We start from the raw sequence: 18,145 nt of genomic DNA on the forward strand, positions 1-18,145 counted from the left end.
AAATCGATAATGAAGATAACCGTTAGTTGCAGCTCTAGTTGAGGGTTTAGGACTTTACCTGAAGTTCTTGACGTGGTCCTCGACCCCGGACAGAGACAGAGCGTTGCTGACGGCGCTCACGAAGGTGACGGCCTGAGTGGACGAACCCCAGTTCACATCTGAGGGAGGAGCAGGGAGGACAGGTGAACGGGTGAACGGGTGAACAGGTGAACGGGTGAACAAAAACATTTAAACATTTCTAGAAAAAAGTGGTAAAAATTCTCAAAAATTGAAAAATAAAAATTGAAAAAGTGGTAAGATTTCTAAAAGAAAAAAATTCTAAAATTTCAAAAAAAAATAAAAAAATAAAAAATTCTAGACAAAGTTGGTAAAAATTTTCCTAAAAAAAAGAAACAAAATTCTAGAAAAAGTGGTAAAATTTCTAAAAAAAAAAAATTTGAAAAAGAAAAATTAAAAAAGTGGTAAGATTTCTAAAAAAAAAAAAATCTAAAATTTCTAAAAAAAAAAAAAAAAAAAAAAAAATTCTAGAAAAAGTTGGTAAAATTTTCCTTAAAAGGAAAAAAATAAATTCTAGAAAAAGTGGTAAAATTTCTTAAAAAAAAAAAAAAATCCCCCCCCCCCCCCAAAAAAAGTGATTTAGAAAGATAAAGAAAACTTTAAAAATTTTAGAAAAAGTGGTAAAATTTAAAGAAAAAGTTGAACCTTCTCAAGGACCCCACTTTGAGGACCATTGCCCTAGGGGATTAAATAAAGTAATCTATCTATCTATCTATCTATCTATCTATCTATCTATCTATCTATCTATCTATCTATCTATCTATCTAATAGAGAATAACTTTGGAACTGCTTCTGGTGTGCGGACCTCATGTTTGCCATTTTACAGGTGAACAGGTGAACAAAAACGTTTAAACATTTCTCAAATTTCTCAATTCTCAAAAAAAAAAAAAAAATGAAAAAGTGGTAAGATTTCTAAAAAAAAAAATTCTAAAATTACGAAAAAAAAAAAAGTTGAAAATTGTCTAGAAAAAGTTGGTAAAATAATAAAAAAAAGTGTTAAAGATTTCTTAAAAAAACTTTAAAAATTAGAGAAAAAGTGGTAAAATTCAAAGAAAAACCCCCCTTGAGCCTTCTCAAGGACCCCACTTGAGAACCATTGCCCTAGGCCTATCTATCTATCTATCTATCTATCTATCTATCTATCTATCTATCTATCTATCTATCTATCTATCTATCTATCTATCTATCTGTCTCACCTGGCTTCTTGACGGTGACGTAGATGTAGAGGAGGATCTCGATGACGTAGGTGAGCAGCGCCGCCCACCAGTTGATGACGAACATGACGGCGCAGCAGATGATCGCTCCGAACAGCGACAGCCACATGTTGTAGTATTTATACGCCGGTCTCCAACCTGGGAGGAGAAGGACGGATTAAACCAGAGCAGAGCGGGAGAAGGGACGACGGGAAACACAAGAAAGTCTAAATCTTTCATCAGACAAACTACAGTAAAAGAGCTGTGATGTCCATGTTTGCTGGAACCTACTCCCCAAACGCTTTGAACAAACTATTAGCATCAGAAAATTCTAATTGTTAGTGAAAAAACATCTCTTAAATAGATACATACACTTTATAATACAGTAAGTGCACACTATTACACTGCAAAAACTCAAAATCTTTCCAAGAATATTTGTCTTATTTCTTGTCAAAATGTCTCATTTCTAGTCAAAACTAATCTCTATAAGACTCATCACCTAAAAATTAACTTGTTTTCAGATCATTTTCACTTGTTTCAAACTCATTTTCACTTGAAATAAGTAGAAAAATCTGCCAGAGCAGGTTTTTTGTGCTTGTAATAAGAAAGAAAAACTTGCTCCACTATCAGATTTTTCTACTTATTTCAAGTGAAAATCTGCTTAAAAGAAGTAAAAAATGTCTAAAAACAAGCTGCTTTTTAATGTGATGAGTCTTATTTTATGTATAATTAGATTTGTTTTGACTAGAAATTAGACATTTTGACTAGAAATAAGACAAATATTCTTGGAAACATTTTGAGTTTTTGCAGTGTAAGCATTAGTTAGACATTAAATACTGAGTTCATCATTTATAACACATGAATACTCATTAGTATGCGGTTTATAAACACAGTTAGAAATGTTTTACTCATCATTGATCAGCACTAACTCTATTTATAAACTACATACTAATGAGTATTCATGAGTTATAAATGAAGAATTCAGTATTTATTAATGCTTAACTAATGCTTAGTAATATAGTGTAATATAGTAATAGTGTGTACTTATTAGTGTTACCGAAGTTATGGAATTATTATTAATAAATGAATTACGTTAAAGAATAATATTATTCAGTGAGGAATACTCGTCTAGCTAGTGCGGACTAGTGAGACTTTCCAGTTCCAGTTGCCTACGACTCAATTTGCCCAGAAAAGTAAGGAATAATATCTATATAGATATAGATTATTAGAATATATTATAGAATATCCATCTTAAAATAATGGATATTAAATATAAAGATATACAAATGAAATAATAAAAGAGAATGATGCAGAATGAGTGAATTGGTGAGATTTTGAAGCATTGTTGTATCTCATTTTCATCTTTTTTTTTGTTTTTTGTTTCTCTATTCTCAACGCTAACTCTTCACATTTGCTTTTAATTTTTTGTTGTGATGTACTGGACCCGGGAAGAAAGCTGCAGCTGATGGAGATCCAAATAAAACCAAATTAAACAATGAAACAATGAAAGCTAAAGGCTGAAACCCACCTGGAGACTTGGCCCAGGAGGCGTGGAAGCAGGAGAAGTTGATGAGAGCGTAAGACGCCAAGAAGAAGTTGGAGATGATGGGAGCGATGACGTTGAGGTCTCCTACAAAACAACAAAACAACCACAAGACGCGTTCATTTAACACCTGAGAAGAACTGAAGCAGCTACACTGTAAAAACTCTACATCTTACCAAGAATATTTGTCTTATTTCTAGTCAAAACTAATCTAATTCTACTTAAAGTAAGACTCATCACATTAAAAGTAGCTTGTTTTTAGACACTTTTTACTTCTTTCAAGCAGATTTTCACTTGAAATAAGTAGAAAAATCTGATAGTGGAGAAAGTTTTTCTTCCTTATTACAAACACAAAAAACTTGCTTTGACTGGCAGATTTTTCTATTTATTTCAAGTGAAAATTAGTTTGAAACAAGTGAAAATGATCTAAACACAAGTTAATTTATAGGTGATGAGTCTTATTTTAAGTGTAAAGAGTTTAGTTTTGACTAGAAATGAGACATTTTGACAAGAAATAAGAGAAATATTCTTGGAAAGATGTAGAGTTTTTGCAGTGCAGAAGAGGATGATGATGAAGATGAAGAGGATGATGATGATGGAGCGTTGAACCGACCGATGAGGATGAAGCCCACAGAGATGATGAAGGTGAGGACGTAGCCGCGGAGCGGCTCGTCGTTCTTGCCGTGTCCTTTGGCGAAGAAGTGCAGAGCTTTGTAGATGTTGTCTTTACACAGAGCCTGAGGAGATGGATGATGATGTAATGTCACGTTGATGTTGCCATGGGCAACCTTCATTATGACACAATACTTTAGAATAGAATATCTCAGTCAAAGTAATATCCATAAACCGTAGTAGTACTGAGTAAACATGTTAACATTCAGTTGTTGCTGTGCAAATTTACACTTTGGGAATTACTTTGTTTCAGCGTTAATCTCCTAATAGATAGATAGATAGATAGATAGATAGATAGATAGACAGACAGACAGACAGACAGACAGACAGACAGACAGACAGACAGACAGACAGACAGACAGACAGACAGACAGACAGACAGACAGACAGATAGATAGATAGATAGATAGATAGATAGACAGACATAACCTTATTCATCTCGAAGGAAATTATTGGGCCATGAATAAAGTTATATCTATCTATCTATCTATCTATCTATCTATCTATCTATCTATCTATCTATCTATCTATCTATCTATCTATCTATCTATCTATCTATCTATCTGTCTATCTATCTATCTATCTATTATCTTTGTTGTGTATATTGTCTAGACATTGCAGGATATATTTTTGTCATATATTTTCCTCCTTGTATCCTATCTATTTCTTTAATTAAGTATTTTCTCTGGAGCGGCCTGGCCAAATAATTTCCTTCGGGATGAATAAAGTTCTATCTATCTATCTATCTATCTATCTATCTATCTATCTATCTATCTATCTATCTATCTATTAGGAGATTAACGCTGAAACAAAGTAATTCCCAAAGTGTAAATGAGATGGTTTAATTTTAGAGATCATCTTCCATGTTCAACAGTTTGAAGACTAAATAATGTTACTTTTTTAGTCAATGTACAGTACATTCAAATTAGGGCCAATGGCGTGCATTTTTGGAAATATTGTAGAGAAATTTCTGGAAAAAAACTGGTACAATTTCACCAAAAACGTTTAAACATTTCTAGAAAAACGTGGTAAAAATTCTCAAAGAGAAAAAAAAAAAAAAAAAAATTTAAATTTCTCGCAAAAGTTCGTAAAATTTTCTCAAAAAAATTTTTCTACAAAAAGTGGTAAAATTTCAAAAAGTTAAAAATAAATTAAAAATTGGGGGGGAAAAAAGTGGTAAGATTAAAAAAAAAAGAAGAAAATCTTCTAAAAAAAGTCAAAAAAGAATTCTAGAAAAAAGCAAAGATATAATAATGAAAAAAGTGTTAAAGATTTCTCCAAAAATCTATCTATCTATCTGATAATAAAGAATAACTTTGGAGCTGCTTCTGGTGTGCGGACTTTGTGTTTTGCCATTTCATGTATTTTGATACTTTGTGGAAGTTTGGCTGCTTTTCTATGAATGAATGAATGAATGAATAGGTTTTTCAGAGGTTTTTCATCATCTCGTGGCGTCTCGGAGGAGAAGAACCGACCTGGAAGACTTTGGGAGCGCTGACGAGTGAAGCCAGAGCCGAGGACAGCGTGGCGGAGAAGGTCCCGGCGATGATAAGCGGCCCCCAGCCGGACACCATGGTCATCAGCTGCAGCCAATCAGAGGACAGCGTCAGAGGACAGAACACACACACACACACCTGTGTATGTATATATATATATATATATATGTGTATACTGTATATGTACTGTAGGTGTTTTTACCTGGAAGCTGTTCATGGAGCCAAACTTGCATTCTGCCTTCGGCTCGTAACAGGAAGTGAAGTTCCATCCCAACTCGCAGGCCAGAGCGGACGGGCCCTCGCACTTCGTCCCTATGGGAACCGTGTCGTTGGTGTTTCCTGTGGCGTCATGGACCACGGTGCCGGCTGACCAATCACAGAGAAGAACAGTACTTCTAACTCCTCTGTGTTTTAATTTTTTGGGTGTGTGTATGTATGCAAATGTGTGTTGTTATTATTATTAGCCAAGAAAAAGCCGGTGCATATTCTCATTTGTCCAGGTAATAGTATCTCAAAGGAAATTTTAAATCGAAAGCAACTGGACTTTGTTATTTGTCTCGAAAATAAATAACCAAGTCCAGTTGCTTTCGATTTAAAATTCCCTTTGAGAGCCAAGAAAAAAGGAATTAATTACTTGATAATGTCAAGAAATAGCCAAGAAAAAACGATTAATTACTTGATAATGTCAAGAAATAGCCAAGAAAAAACTATTAATTACTTGATAATGTCAAGAAATAGCCAAGAAAAAAAATTTAATTACATAATAATGTCAAGAAATAGAAAAACAGTCAATTTCATAGTTGTTGAGAAATATCGCCAAGAAATAATGATTGATTGCGAAGAAACAACCCAGAAATAACAGTCAATTTCAAAGACTTGGTGGAGAAAAATTCAGTTTTTTCCAAAAAAATTTCAAAGCATGAAAAGCATGTGCAATCTTGACAATTAATTGTTATTTCTTGACATAACTACGTAATTAATTGTTATTTCTTGGCTACTTCTTGACATGATCAGTTGATATAGATACTTATCAGTAGGTGACGTCACGGTGTGTTCCACCTGGCCGCCGCCATGCTGGGTACCGAACACTGAGTTAACCTCTATTCAGCTCAGTGCAGCCACATCCTCTCTGACCAGAAATGACTGCTGCCTGATGTAGTTTGGATATGGATATTTCTCATTCTGATGGCCTTGCCTTGAAAGCACACACCATTTCTGCTGAGACGATCTTTGACAGCGCGGTGCGCCGCTCTCTCTCCCGTTAAAACTTAATCTAGCTCACCCAGCGGACCTCTCTCTCTCTCTCCTCGTCTCTCTCTCTCTCTCTCGCTCACTGTCTCTCTCCTGTTACTTATATGTGTTTAACCAAATACACGAAAAGCCAAATCAAATCAAAAATGCGTAGCCCACTTCTTTTTTCTTTTTTAACTCACAGACATTTTCATAAAGTAATAAAATATCTGGACATTTTGCATCGTTAACATTGAGACAAAAGGCTGCAGGAATGGAAGAAGAATTCGGCAAATCATCTTATCACGCAAAAAGGCACAACAAACAGGTTTTGCACAATGGTTTGCACAAATAAGTCTTAATATGCGCAACACCTTCTCATCACAATCCACGCCATCTACACAGTTACGTTATCAGCTCAGCTGTTATTAAAACCCAACTCATCAGGACGCGATGACCACCACTCACATTAAACAAACCGTTAACTATTAATCCACACTCAAACCGAGGCAGCAATAGTGTTAACTGTACTCAACAAGCTGTTATTACAAGGTTTACAACAGATATGACAGACAACCTGGGCCGTGTGTGTGTGTGTGTGTGTGTGTGTGCGCGCGTGTGCGTGTATAAGAAAGGGAGGGAGGGAGGGAGGGAGAGAGAGAGAGAGAGAAAGTAGGTAAAAGCTGCTAGCTGTTAGCTACCGTAGCTCAGGCGTCGGTCTCCCGTCAGGTAAAAGCTGCCGTTTATTCCTCAGATGAAGCTCATGTTGAGGCTCTCCGGTACAGTTATCCATCACTGCTGTTGCATTAGCTGCTAAACTGCTGGACGCTAAAACCGAGGGGGCGTCTGTGTGTTTACAATTCACGAAAGCAACGTGAACGTACGTGCTGCTCACACTCAGTAGAGTGAGGCAGCCTCCCTTGGCGTAGGCTACATGTCTCCCAAGCTGTTTAATGACGGTAAAAAATGAAACAGAAAGTAAATATCCTGCATAGTTTCTCTTTTCTGTGCTGCGCTGATCAGAGCGGCGTCCCTACCTAGTGTATTTTACTTAGCAACGATCTGTTAAACAGGAATAACAGACTGTTAAATGCAAAATCAAGATGTAAATAAATATCAGAAATATCAATAAATTATCGGAATACGATATTCAATAGTGCCATGTAATAAAAAAAGGTTTATCCACTATTTTTGTGAGATTTGATGTCACAGCCCATAGACTGCCTTTGGAAGTCGGTACCCAAGATGGCGCTGTGACCGGCTGCGAACGCTGTGTGACGTCACGTGATATCTATCAATATGAACAACACACGGTGGTATAGTTGGCTACTTACAGACACACAGCGCCACGGCCAGGTAGGTGACCCCGGTGATGAGGATGGCCAGTAACGTTCCTTTGGGAATGGCTTTCGAAGGATCCTGTAACACAACACAACAAGCAGCAGCTCTGTTAGAGGAAACGGTGACATCCCAGCGGAGGAAACCTCGTTACCACGGCGACAGCTTCTTTCTCTTCCTGTTCCTACCTTCAGGTCTCCAGAGATGTTGGCTCCAGCCAGGATCCCCGTCGCCGCCGGGAAGAAGATGGAAAACACCGAGAAGAAGGTTTCAGGTTCTCGGAAGTTCGGAGCAAAGTTATTCATGAAGATCTTGCCTGTGAAGAGAAAAAAAAGAGAGAGAGAGATGAGTTGAGGAGCTTAACGAGTAGAAAGATGGATGGATGGATGGATGGATGGATGGATGGATGGATGGATGGATGGATGGATGGATGGATGGATGGATGGATGGATAGATAGATAGATAGATAGATAGATAGATAGATAGATAGATAGATAGATAGATAGATAGATAGATAGATAGATAGATAGACAAAAAACACACACAAAGAAACAAACAATTCTAACAAAAAACAAAAGTCAAATCTAATTGAACCATTATTGCATAGAAAACTACAGCGTCTGGTGTTTGTGTAGAAAACTACAGCGTGTGGTGTTGGTGCATCCACCAGTTCCTAAAGCAGCAGCTCACAGCAGGAGACCAGACACTAGGAGGACGTCTTACTGTTGAAGTTGTAGAAGCCTTTAGATTTCTTGTCCACTGTGGCGGGGATGAAGAGTCCCACGAACACGTTGACGATGGCGACCAGCAGGATGACCAGCAGCACCAGCTGGGCCTACGGAGACACCAGAGGGTCAACACCGTCAAGTCACCAGAGGGTCAACACCGTCAAGTCTCCAGAGGGTCAACACCGTCAAGTCTCCAGAGGGTCAACACCGTCAAGTCTCCAGAGGGTCAACACCGTCAAGTCTCCAGAGGGTCAACACCGTCAAGTCACCAGAGGGTCAACACCGTCAAGTCTCCAGAGGGTCAACACCGTCAAGTCACCAAAGGGTCAAGACCGTCAAGACACCAGAGGGTCAACACTGTCAAGTCTCCAGAGGGTCAACACCGTCAAGTCTCCAGAGGGTCAACACCGTCAAGTCTCCAGAGGGTCAACACCGTCAAGTCTCCAGAGGGTCAACACCGTCAAGACACCAGAGGGTCAACACCGTCAAGACACCAGAGGGTCAACACCGTCAAGACACCAGAGGGTCAACACCGTCAAGTCACCAGAGGGTCAAGACCGTCAAGACACCAGAGGGTCAAGACCGTCAAGACACCAGAGGGTCAAGACCGTCAAGTCACCAGAGGGTCAACACCGTCAAGACACCAGAGGGTCAACACCGTCAAGTCACCAGAGGGTCAACACCGTCAAGTCACCAGAGGGTCAACACCGTCAAGTCACCAGAGGGTCAAGACCGTCAAGACACCAGAGGGTCAAGACCGTCAAGACACCAGAGGGTCAAGACCGTCAAGACACCAGAGGGTCAAGACCGTCAAGTCACCAGAGGGTCAAGACCGTCAAGACACCAGAGGGTCAAGACCGTCAAGACACCAGAGGGTCAAGACCGTCAAGTCTCCAGAGGGTCAAGACCGTCAAGTCACCAGAGGGTCAACACCGTCAAGTCTCCAGAGGGTCAACACCGTCAAGACACCAGAGGGTCAACACCGTCAAGTCTCCAGAGGGTCAAGACCGTCAAGTCTCCAAAGGGTCAAGACCGTCAAGACACCAGAGGGTCAAGACCGTCAAGTCTCCAGAGGGTCAACACCGTCAAGACACCAGAGGGTCAACACCGTCAAGTCACCAGAAGGTCAACACCGTCAAGACACCAGAGGGTCAAGACCGTCAAGACACCAGAGGGTCAAGACCGTCAAGTCACCAGAGGGTCAACACCGTCAAGTCACCAGAGGGTCAACACCGTCAAGTCTCCAGAGGGTCAACACCGTCAAGTCTCCAGAGGGTCAAGACCGTCAAGACACCAGAGGGTCAACACCGTCAAGTCACCAGAGGGTCAACACCGTCATGTCTCCAGAGGGTCAACACCGTCAAGTCTCCAGAGGGTCAAGACCGTCAAGACACCAGAGGGTCAACACCGTCAAGACACCAGAGGGTCAAGACCGTCAAGTCACCAGAGGGTCAACACCGTCAAGTCACCAGAAGGTCAACACCGTCAAGACACCAGAGGGTCAACACCGTCAAGTCTCCAGAGGGTCAAGACCGTCAAGTCTCCAAAGGGTCAAGACCGTCAAGACACCAGAGGGTCAAGACCGTCAAGTCACCAGAGGGTCAACACCGTCAAGTCTCCAGAGGGTCAAGACCGTCAAGTCTCCAAAGGGTCAAGACCGTCAAGTCACCAGAGGGTCAACACCGTCAAGTCACCAGAAGGTCAACACCGTCAAGACACCAGAGGGTCAACACCGTCAAGTCTCCAGAGGGTCAAGACCGTCAAGTCTCCAGAGGGTCAACACCGTCAAGACACCAGAGGGTCAACACCGTCAAGTCACCAGAAGGTCAACACCGTCAAGACACCAGAGGGTCAAGACCGTCAAGACACCAGAGGGTCAAGACCGTCAAGTCACCAGAGGGTCAACACCGTCAAGTCACCAGAGGGTCAACACCGTCAAGTCTCCAGAGGGTCAACACCGTCAAGTCTCCAGAGGGTCAAGACCGTCAAGACACCAGAGGGTCAACACCGTCAAGTCACCAGAGGGTCAACACCGTCAAGTCTCCAGAGGGTCAACACCGTCAAGTCTCCAGAGGGTCAAGACCGTCAAGACACCAGAGGGTCAACACCGTCAAGACACCAGAGGGTCAAGACCGTCAAGTCACCAGAGGGTCAACACCGTCAAGTCACCAGAGGGTCAACACCGTCAAGTCTCCAGAGGGTCAACACCGTCAAGTCTCCAGAGGGTCAACACCGTCAAGTCTCCAGAGGGTCAAGACCGTCAAGACACCAGAGGGTCAACACCGTCAAGTCACCAGAGGGTCAACACCGTCAAGTCACCAGAGGGTCAACACCGTCAAGTCACCAGAGGGTCAACACCGTCAAGTCACCAGAGGGTCAAGACCGTCAAGTCACCAGAGGGTCAACACCGTCAAGTCACCAGAGGGTCAACACCGTCAAGTCACCAGAGGGTCAAGACCGTCAAGTCACCAGAGGGTCAAGACCGTCAAGTCACCAGAGGGTCAACACCGTCAAGTCACCAGAGGGTCAACACCGTCAAGTCACCAGAGGGTCAACACCGTCAAGACACCAGAGGGTCAAGACCGTCAAGTCTCCAGAGGGTCAAGACCGTCAAGTCTCCAGAGGGTCAACACCGTCAAAACACCAGAGGGTCAACACCGTCAAGTCTCCAGAGGGTCAACACCGTCAAGTCTCCAGAGGGTCAACACCGTCAAGTCACCAGAGGGTCAACACCGTCAAGTCTCCAGAGGGTCAAGACCGTCAAGACACCAGAGGGTCAGGACCGTCAAATCTCCAGAGGGTCAACAACGTCAAGTCACCAGAGGGTCGAGACCGTCAAGTCTCCAGAGGGTCAACACCGTCAAGTCACCAGAGGGTCAACACCGTCAAGACACCAGAGGGTCAAGACCGTCAAGTCACCAGAGGGTCAAGACCGTCAAGTCTCCAGAGGGTCAACACCGTCAAGTCACCAGAGGGTCAACACCGTCAAGACACCAGAGGGTCAAGACCGTCAAGTCACCAGAGGGTCAAGACCGTCAAGTCTCCAGAGGGTCAACACCGTCAAGTCTCCAGAGGGTCAACACCGTCAAGTCACCAGAGGGTCAAGACCGTCAAGTCTCCAGAGGGTCAAGACCGTCAAGTCTCCAGAGGGTCAACACCGTCAAGTCACCAGAGGGTCAACACCGTCAAGTCTCATCATGCTGCGTTCAAGACAACTCGGAAGTCGGAAAAAAACGAGCTCCGAGTTGTAAAAAATGAATTGAACGGCGTCAAACTCGAAAATTACAGGTCGGAAACTCTGGTATCATATCAGAGCTCCGACTTTCCAAGTTGACGTCACGACAACATCAAAACATGGCAGCCCTCGTCTTAAACGGTTAGAATTTAGACATTTTAAGTTATTTGTTGAGGTTTGAATGCATATTTTTTGTGTATTATTGCAGTAGCCTATATGAAATACGTTTACCGTATTTCCTCTAATAGTAGCCGGTATCTATTTAATAGCCGGGTCTGTTATAATGGCCGGGGGCGTGGTTTACACGAACAAATAAAGGCCGGCCCCAAATACAGGCCGGGTCAATGGGAAAAAAACAAACAAACAGAAAAAACCTGAATTTCAGTCACTGTGGATGCACTGGTCTCAGGCGGCCAAACACACAAGTGCCAGCAGATGGCAGTAGCTAGATCTGAAGTGCCACATGAACCCACGCTTCAAGGAAACAGTCACTGACAACTCGACCGAAGAGAGCTTTAGCAGCATGGCGTGTCACTACCCGATTTGCGACGCTAAAAAATATAATTAATTGTAGGCAGAATGAAAACTGAGCACGGTAACTGTCAAATTTGAGCACCAGCATGAAACAGAGGAAGAAATAATAGCCTCTCTCAAATATAAGCCGGTCTCCAATACAGGCCGGTTCCCCTGGGCAGCTAAAGTAAATAAAGGCCTCGGCCTCTATTAGAGGAAATACGGTATATTAAGCTGTGATTGTTGCATGGTGTGAAATTGTGTTCCTCGTATGTGACGGAAATAAGGTTCAACTGTTATCAAGGCTGTAACATTATATGTGCACTCATCTGCAGCGTCTCCTCTCCTCCAAAATAAACATCATACTGCTGCATTGATTTTTCATATTCAGCGATGAGCCACAATACGACAAACTTCCTTCAGGTATCCATGGTTTTTTTCTTCCGAGTTCCTGCAGCGTGAACGCAATGATGTCAGAAGTCGGAAATTTCCGAGTTGGGATTTCCGACCTCCGAGTTGTTTTGAACGCAGCATGATCTCGGTCTTCAGAACCGGAACGAGGACCGAGGACCGAGGACCGAGGACCGAGGGCCGAGGACCAGTTCTGACCGGTTCTGACCGGTTCGTTGGGTCTCACCTTGGCCTCCCACTCCATCCCGGCCACCGAGATTCCCAGCAGCAGCACCACCGTGATGCAGCCCACGATCCGGATGTCGTTCATCGGGTCCGTCATGAGGACATCGTAATCCTGAAGATACACAGAGCCGGGTCAGAACCTCAGAACCAGAACCTCTCTACACCTCACACTGCAAAAACTCTAAACCTTCCCAAGAGTATCTGTCTTATTTCTCGTCAAAATGTCTCATTTCTAGTCAAAACTAATCTCTTTCCACTTAAAATAAGACTCATCACCTAAAAATTAACTTGTTTTTAGATCATTTTCACTTGTTTCAAACTAATTTTCACTTGAAATAAGTAGAAAAATCTGCCAGTGACAGCAAGTTTTTGTGCTTGTTATAAGAAAGAAAAACTTGCTCCACTATCAGATTACTTATAAAATGTAATTTCTAGTCAAAACAAATCTCATTCTACTTAAAATAAGTAGTGATAGTGGAGCAAGTTTTTCTTTCTTATTACAAGCACAAAAAACTTACTTTCATTGGCAGATTTTTCTACTTAATTCAATTGAAAATTAGTTTGAAACAAGTGAAAACTGTCTAAAAAATACTTATTTTAAGTACAGTATAATGAGATTTGTTTTGATTAGAAATAAGACAGATATTCTTGGTCAGATATTGAGTTTTTGCAGTGCATCATCAGAGCGTTAGGACGTTACGCACCACGAGCAGCTCCACCACCGTCTCGGCGAAGCCCACCACGTACATGGCCACGGCCACGGCGTTGGCGAAGGCGAAGATGAGGCCGATGGATCCACCGAACTCTGGACCCAGACTACGAGATATGAGGTAGTAGGCTCCACCTGAGGAGACGCAGCAGGAGAACCGGGTCAGATCGGGTGAGATCGGATTTCACCCGGTCACACATGATGATGTAATGATGTAACGGTGGACTCACCTCCTCTGACCACCCCGTTGGTGCAGATGGCCGACATGGACAGACCTGTGATGGTGGTGACCACGCAGCTCAGAGCAATGACCACGATGCCCAGACCTGAGGACGAAGACACGGAGACACGACAGACCATCAGGACTTTAGACTCATGTCTTTTTTTTGTATTTTTGTTGGTAATAAGGAAAATGAGATGGTGTTAATGTGTCTGGCATCAAACATCATGACAGAGACACAGAGACAGTCCAGGTCCTGGTCCTGGTCCATCTGCTAATGGTTTGTGGTTTTCTCACTACAAAAATTCAAATATCTTACCAAGTAAAATTGTCTTATTTCTAGTCAAAACAATCTCATTCTACTTAAAACAAGACTCATCACATTAAAAGCAGCTTGTTTTTAGACACTTTTTACTTCTTTCAAGCAGATTTTCACTTGAAATAAGTAGAAAATTATCTAAAAACAAGTTAATTTTTAGGTGATGAGTCTTATTTTAAGTGGAAAGAGATTAGTTTTGACTAGAAATGAGACATTTTGACAAGAAATAAGACAAATATTCTTGGAAAGATTTAGAGTTTTTGCAGTGCTCTGCTTCTAAACCCGTTTAGTTAGGACCTCTGAACCAAGGCTCCACCCCCTCCCTCCTCAGCTCTCAGGCCTTCGGTTTCATCTGCACCGGTGTGAACCACCAGACCTGGTCCAGACCTGGACTGGATCTGCGTCTCTCTGCAGGTCCTGTAGGACTGTAGGACAGTGTGCTGTACTCACCCCAGCCCGCCTGACCGAACACCCAGGACAGACGGATGAACAACATGACGCCCCAGATGTTCAGCATGCATCTCACCTGTGGAGCAGAAGAACCGTTAGAGTTCATCGTCGTGGTATCGAATGTGGATTTCACAGATTTCTGCTCTTATTCCTGTCGAGACGGCAGAAACTGTAACATCTGTCCCTGGAAGATGAAGGCCTGACTGTCCTTACATTCATTTCATATGTGCTACTCATTTACCCCTCTCCTCTCATCTTTTTATCTATTCATTAATATTTATAAATATAGATATCGTTTGTGCTCATGAAATTGAAAAACCAAATCATCATCATCATATCATCAAATGCTGCAAACTGGAACGTTAAAGTACGAAACATTAATTATCATCAACGCAGCAGCTTCAACAGCTCCTCTTCCAGACTCTTGCCCCCATTGGCCCCCAGTTGGCCTCCATTGGCCCCCATTGGCTCCCGTTGGCCGCCATTGGCCCCCGTTGGCCTCCTTTGGCCCCCATTAGCCCCAGTTGGCCCCTATTGGACCCCATTGGCGCCCGTTGGTCTCCATTGGCCACCGTTGGCCCTCATTGGCCTCCATTGGCCCCCATTGGCCCCAGTTGGCCCCCATTGGCCTCCATTGGCCTCCATTGGACCCCATTGGCCTCCATTGGCCTCCATTGGACCCCATTGGCGCCCGTTGGTCTCCATTGGCCTCCATTGGCGCCCATTGGACCCCATTGGCTCCCGTTGGCCCCCTTTGGCACCAGTTGGTCTCCATTGGCCCCCATTGGCCTCCATTGGCCTCCATTGGCACCCATTGGTGCCCGTTGGTCTCCATTGGCCCCCATTGGCCTCCATTGGCACCCATTGGTGCCCGTTGGCCTCCATTGGCCCCCATTGACTGATGAGACGGTCTGTGGGGGTCTGCACATGTACTTAACCAGTCCTATTATTCTTTGCACCTTGTAGTTTGCACTAACTACTTTAAATTGTGTGTCCTGTATGTTCAGTTAGTCTGTAACTTTGTGTTTTGCTGCTGCTGCCTACCCCGAGCAGGTCTCTCTTGTGAAATGTTAATAAAATAAAATAAAAAAATTGTCCCCCATTGGCCTCCATTGGGCCCGTTGTCCTGGTGGGGCCTCTGTCTCTCCTGGTGTGAGTTATGTGAGTGACCCTAGCTGCTCCTATAAAGCCGAGGGAGTCGGTATAACTCACCAGGACGCCTCTTATCCAGCCGAACTTTAAGGCTCCTTGGTTCTTGACGGGGGCGGGGTTGGACTCCAGGTCGTCAGACGGCGTCCCGTCGCTGCCCTCGCCATCGTCCTCCACCGTGTCCGGGACCGAGATGGCTCCGTTCTGTTGGAGAAGGAACAGCAAACATGAAACATGGCAGGTTGTTTGTCAAGGGTGATTGAGCTTAATGTGAATTTGTCTCGTGTGGACACTGATCCAGAGTCAGTCCCTGGGAATCAAACACACAGAAGAAGACAAACTTTGTTTTCACTCTTGTGTGAAGATGAACAGAGAAATATTAAATAACCAAATGTCTGAGTCAGTGTGTTTCATTTCTACTGAGAGAAACGGCCGTCGTTGTTATAAACTGGTCCGTTACCATCCGGGGTCATTCAGGCTTCATTCATAACAAATGACTGAATGTGTCTGTGTTAAATGCACCACCGTCATTTTCTGTTGGTTAAATCAAGTCATGAAGTTAATTTTATTCTTTGAGTCGACTAATTTCACTTTTCTCTGATGAATCTGAGGGTTTTTATATAAACCACTGGTTCATGGTGAACCATCGTTTCTGCTGCGGTCGACTGTTGAAAACAATCCCAACCTACTTCAGCCTATAAAACCCAAACGACCTCTGACCTCGACTCTTTTGCAACACAGGGCCGTGGTATACGACCGCCCAATAAAAAGCACTAAAACTCCTAAGTGTGTCAAGTTTGTTGATCACAGTCGCTGTCACAAACCACTGAACTGCTGAACCATTACAGAAAACAGTAACCCTTTAATCTACAGATACGTGATAATGTCAAGAAATAACAAGTCATTTCATAATAATGTCATGTTTTTCATAAAGGCAAAAGATTACAAATGCTTTTGTTTTAACTTTTTTTGGGAAAGGCCAGAATGTTTCTCCACCAAGTCTGTGAAATTGTCAATTACAATCAATTATTTCTAGACATTATGACACAATTATTTGTTATTTCTTGACATTATCACATATTACTTAACGTCCTGTAAATTAAATTGTGACCTAAAAAACTGCAGAACATCTTATTTCTGAGAGCTGGACAGCAGCAAAACAAAGACTCAGGTGCAGAGTCAGAGAGTGACGTCCTGCACAAGGTGAGTGCACTGCAAAAACAATCTCCCCAAGAATATTTGTCTTATTTCTAGTCAAAAACAAATCTCATTCTACTTAAAATAAGACTCATCACATAAAAAGCAGCTTGTTTTTAGACACTTTTTTTGTCTTTCAAGCAGATTTTCAATTAAAATAATCTGAAAGTGGAGCAAGTTTTTCTTTCTTATTACAAGCACTGCTAATCTGCTAATGGTCTGTGGTTTTCTCACTGCAAAAACTCAAACATCTTACCAAGTAAATTTGTCTTATTTCTAGTCAAAACAAATCTCATTATACGTAAAATAAGACTCATCACATTAAAAAGCAGCTTGTTTTTAGACCCTTTTTTTTGTCTTTCAAGCAGATTTTCACTTAAAATCATCTGGTAGTGGAGCAAGTTTTTCTTTCTTATTACAAGCACAAAAAACTTGCTTCACTGGCAGATTTTTCTACTTATTTCAAGTGAAAATTTGTTTGAAACAAGTGAAAATGATCTAAAAACAAGTTAATTTTTAGGTGATGAGTCTTATTTTAAGTGGAAAGAGATTAGTTTTGACTAGAAATGAGACATTTTGACAAGAAATAAGACAAATATTCTTGGAAAGATGTTGAGTTTTTTCAGTGTGAAGGACGAAGCTGCAGCAGAAACCAACCACCACCACCACCAGCAGGAGAAGAAGCGGATGATGATGATGAAGTCCTCTCTCTCACCTTCTGGAAGACGTCATGCAGCTCCTGCAGCGACGGCCGGACGGCTCGGTGGCCGCTCACGCTGCCGGCGTTGCGGTAGAAGTCGATGTTGGGAACTCGGTCCAAGGTGTCGTGGCCGAAGGCGCTGACCACGGAGGGCCGGACGGTGCGGCGCTCCCCGTTGTTGGGCTCCTGGTAGAGAGGAGGTTCATCCAGCGTGGGGTCGTAGGCGCTGTTGATGTGTTCTCCTCCTCCTCCTCCTCCTCCTCCGTTAGACTTGAACCTCTCCATCCTCTCAGACAGAACAGTAGTTGTGGTTGTGGTTGTTGTATTTGTGTTTGTTGTGTTTGTCTCTCTCATCCAGCTGTGGCTCAACACAGCAGCAGCTTCTCCTCACACCCTCAGATCTCCTCTGTCTGAGCTTCTGGTAAGTAAACTCAGCTGGACTCAGAGGACCTACCTTTATACCCAGCAGGCCGAGCTGTCCCCTATTGGCTGCTCGTCTGGATCAACCCTCAGAGAGTCAGAGAGAAGGAGGAGAAGTGGTGGACGAGGCCGGGGTGTCAGATATGTCCTTGCTCCATCCCCAAGAGGACACAAAGGCACTTGCTTAACGATTAACCAAGTCATAAACGCCGAAGGAGAGATAACGGCCGCTGGCTGCCGGAGTTCAGAGGAATTGATTACTAATATTATTGTGTGAAGTGCAGGGCCAGAGCACATGTTGTTCTGTGGTGAACTTTATGGGCCCATGCTGGTATTTCCT

The 18,145-nt window shown here is 42.9% G+C and overlaps 1 protein-coding gene across 1 annotated transcript in view; it reads right to left on the reverse strand.

Moving 5' to 3' along the window:
• slc12a1 (solute carrier family 12 member 1) overlaps positions 1 to 17,670 on the reverse strand; it is a 33,528-nt gene extending 15,858 nt beyond the window's left edge. Inside the window, exons 1-15 of the mRNA XM_085805278.1 lie at positions 17,401 to 17,670; positions 15,552 to 15,692; positions 14,340 to 14,415; positions 13,581 to 13,676; positions 13,346 to 13,485; positions 12,643 to 12,753; positions 8,253 to 8,364; positions 7,718 to 7,845; positions 7,526 to 7,610; positions 5,164 to 5,327; positions 4,941 to 5,048; positions 3,407 to 3,530; positions 2,779 to 2,880; positions 1,254 to 1,409; positions 59 to 158 (exon numbers count right to left, since the gene is read on the reverse strand). Coding sequence (XP_085661404.1) covers positions 59 to 158; positions 1,254 to 1,409; positions 2,779 to 2,880; positions 3,407 to 3,530; positions 4,941 to 5,048; positions 5,164 to 5,327; positions 7,526 to 7,610; positions 7,718 to 7,845; positions 8,253 to 8,364; positions 12,643 to 12,753; positions 13,346 to 13,485; positions 13,581 to 13,676; positions 14,340 to 14,415; positions 15,552 to 15,692; positions 17,401 to 17,670 — 1,913 coding nt within the window. The remainder of the gene's footprint in view (positions 1 to 58; positions 159 to 1,253; positions 1,410 to 2,778; positions 2,881 to 3,406; positions 3,531 to 4,940; positions 5,049 to 5,163; positions 5,328 to 7,525; positions 7,611 to 7,717; positions 7,846 to 8,252; positions 8,365 to 12,642; positions 12,754 to 13,345; positions 13,486 to 13,580; positions 13,677 to 14,339; positions 14,416 to 15,551; positions 15,693 to 17,400) is intronic.
• Between the last annotated feature and the right edge of the window lie 475 nt (positions 17,671 to 18,145).

The sequence above is a fragment of the Trachurus japonicus genome, chromosome 3 (genome assembly GCF_045865225.1).
Source record: "Trachurus japonicus isolate A0001 chromosome 3, Traja_1.0".
NCBI classification, from domain to species: Eukaryota; Metazoa; Chordata; class Actinopteri; order Carangiformes; family Carangidae; genus Trachurus; species Trachurus japonicus.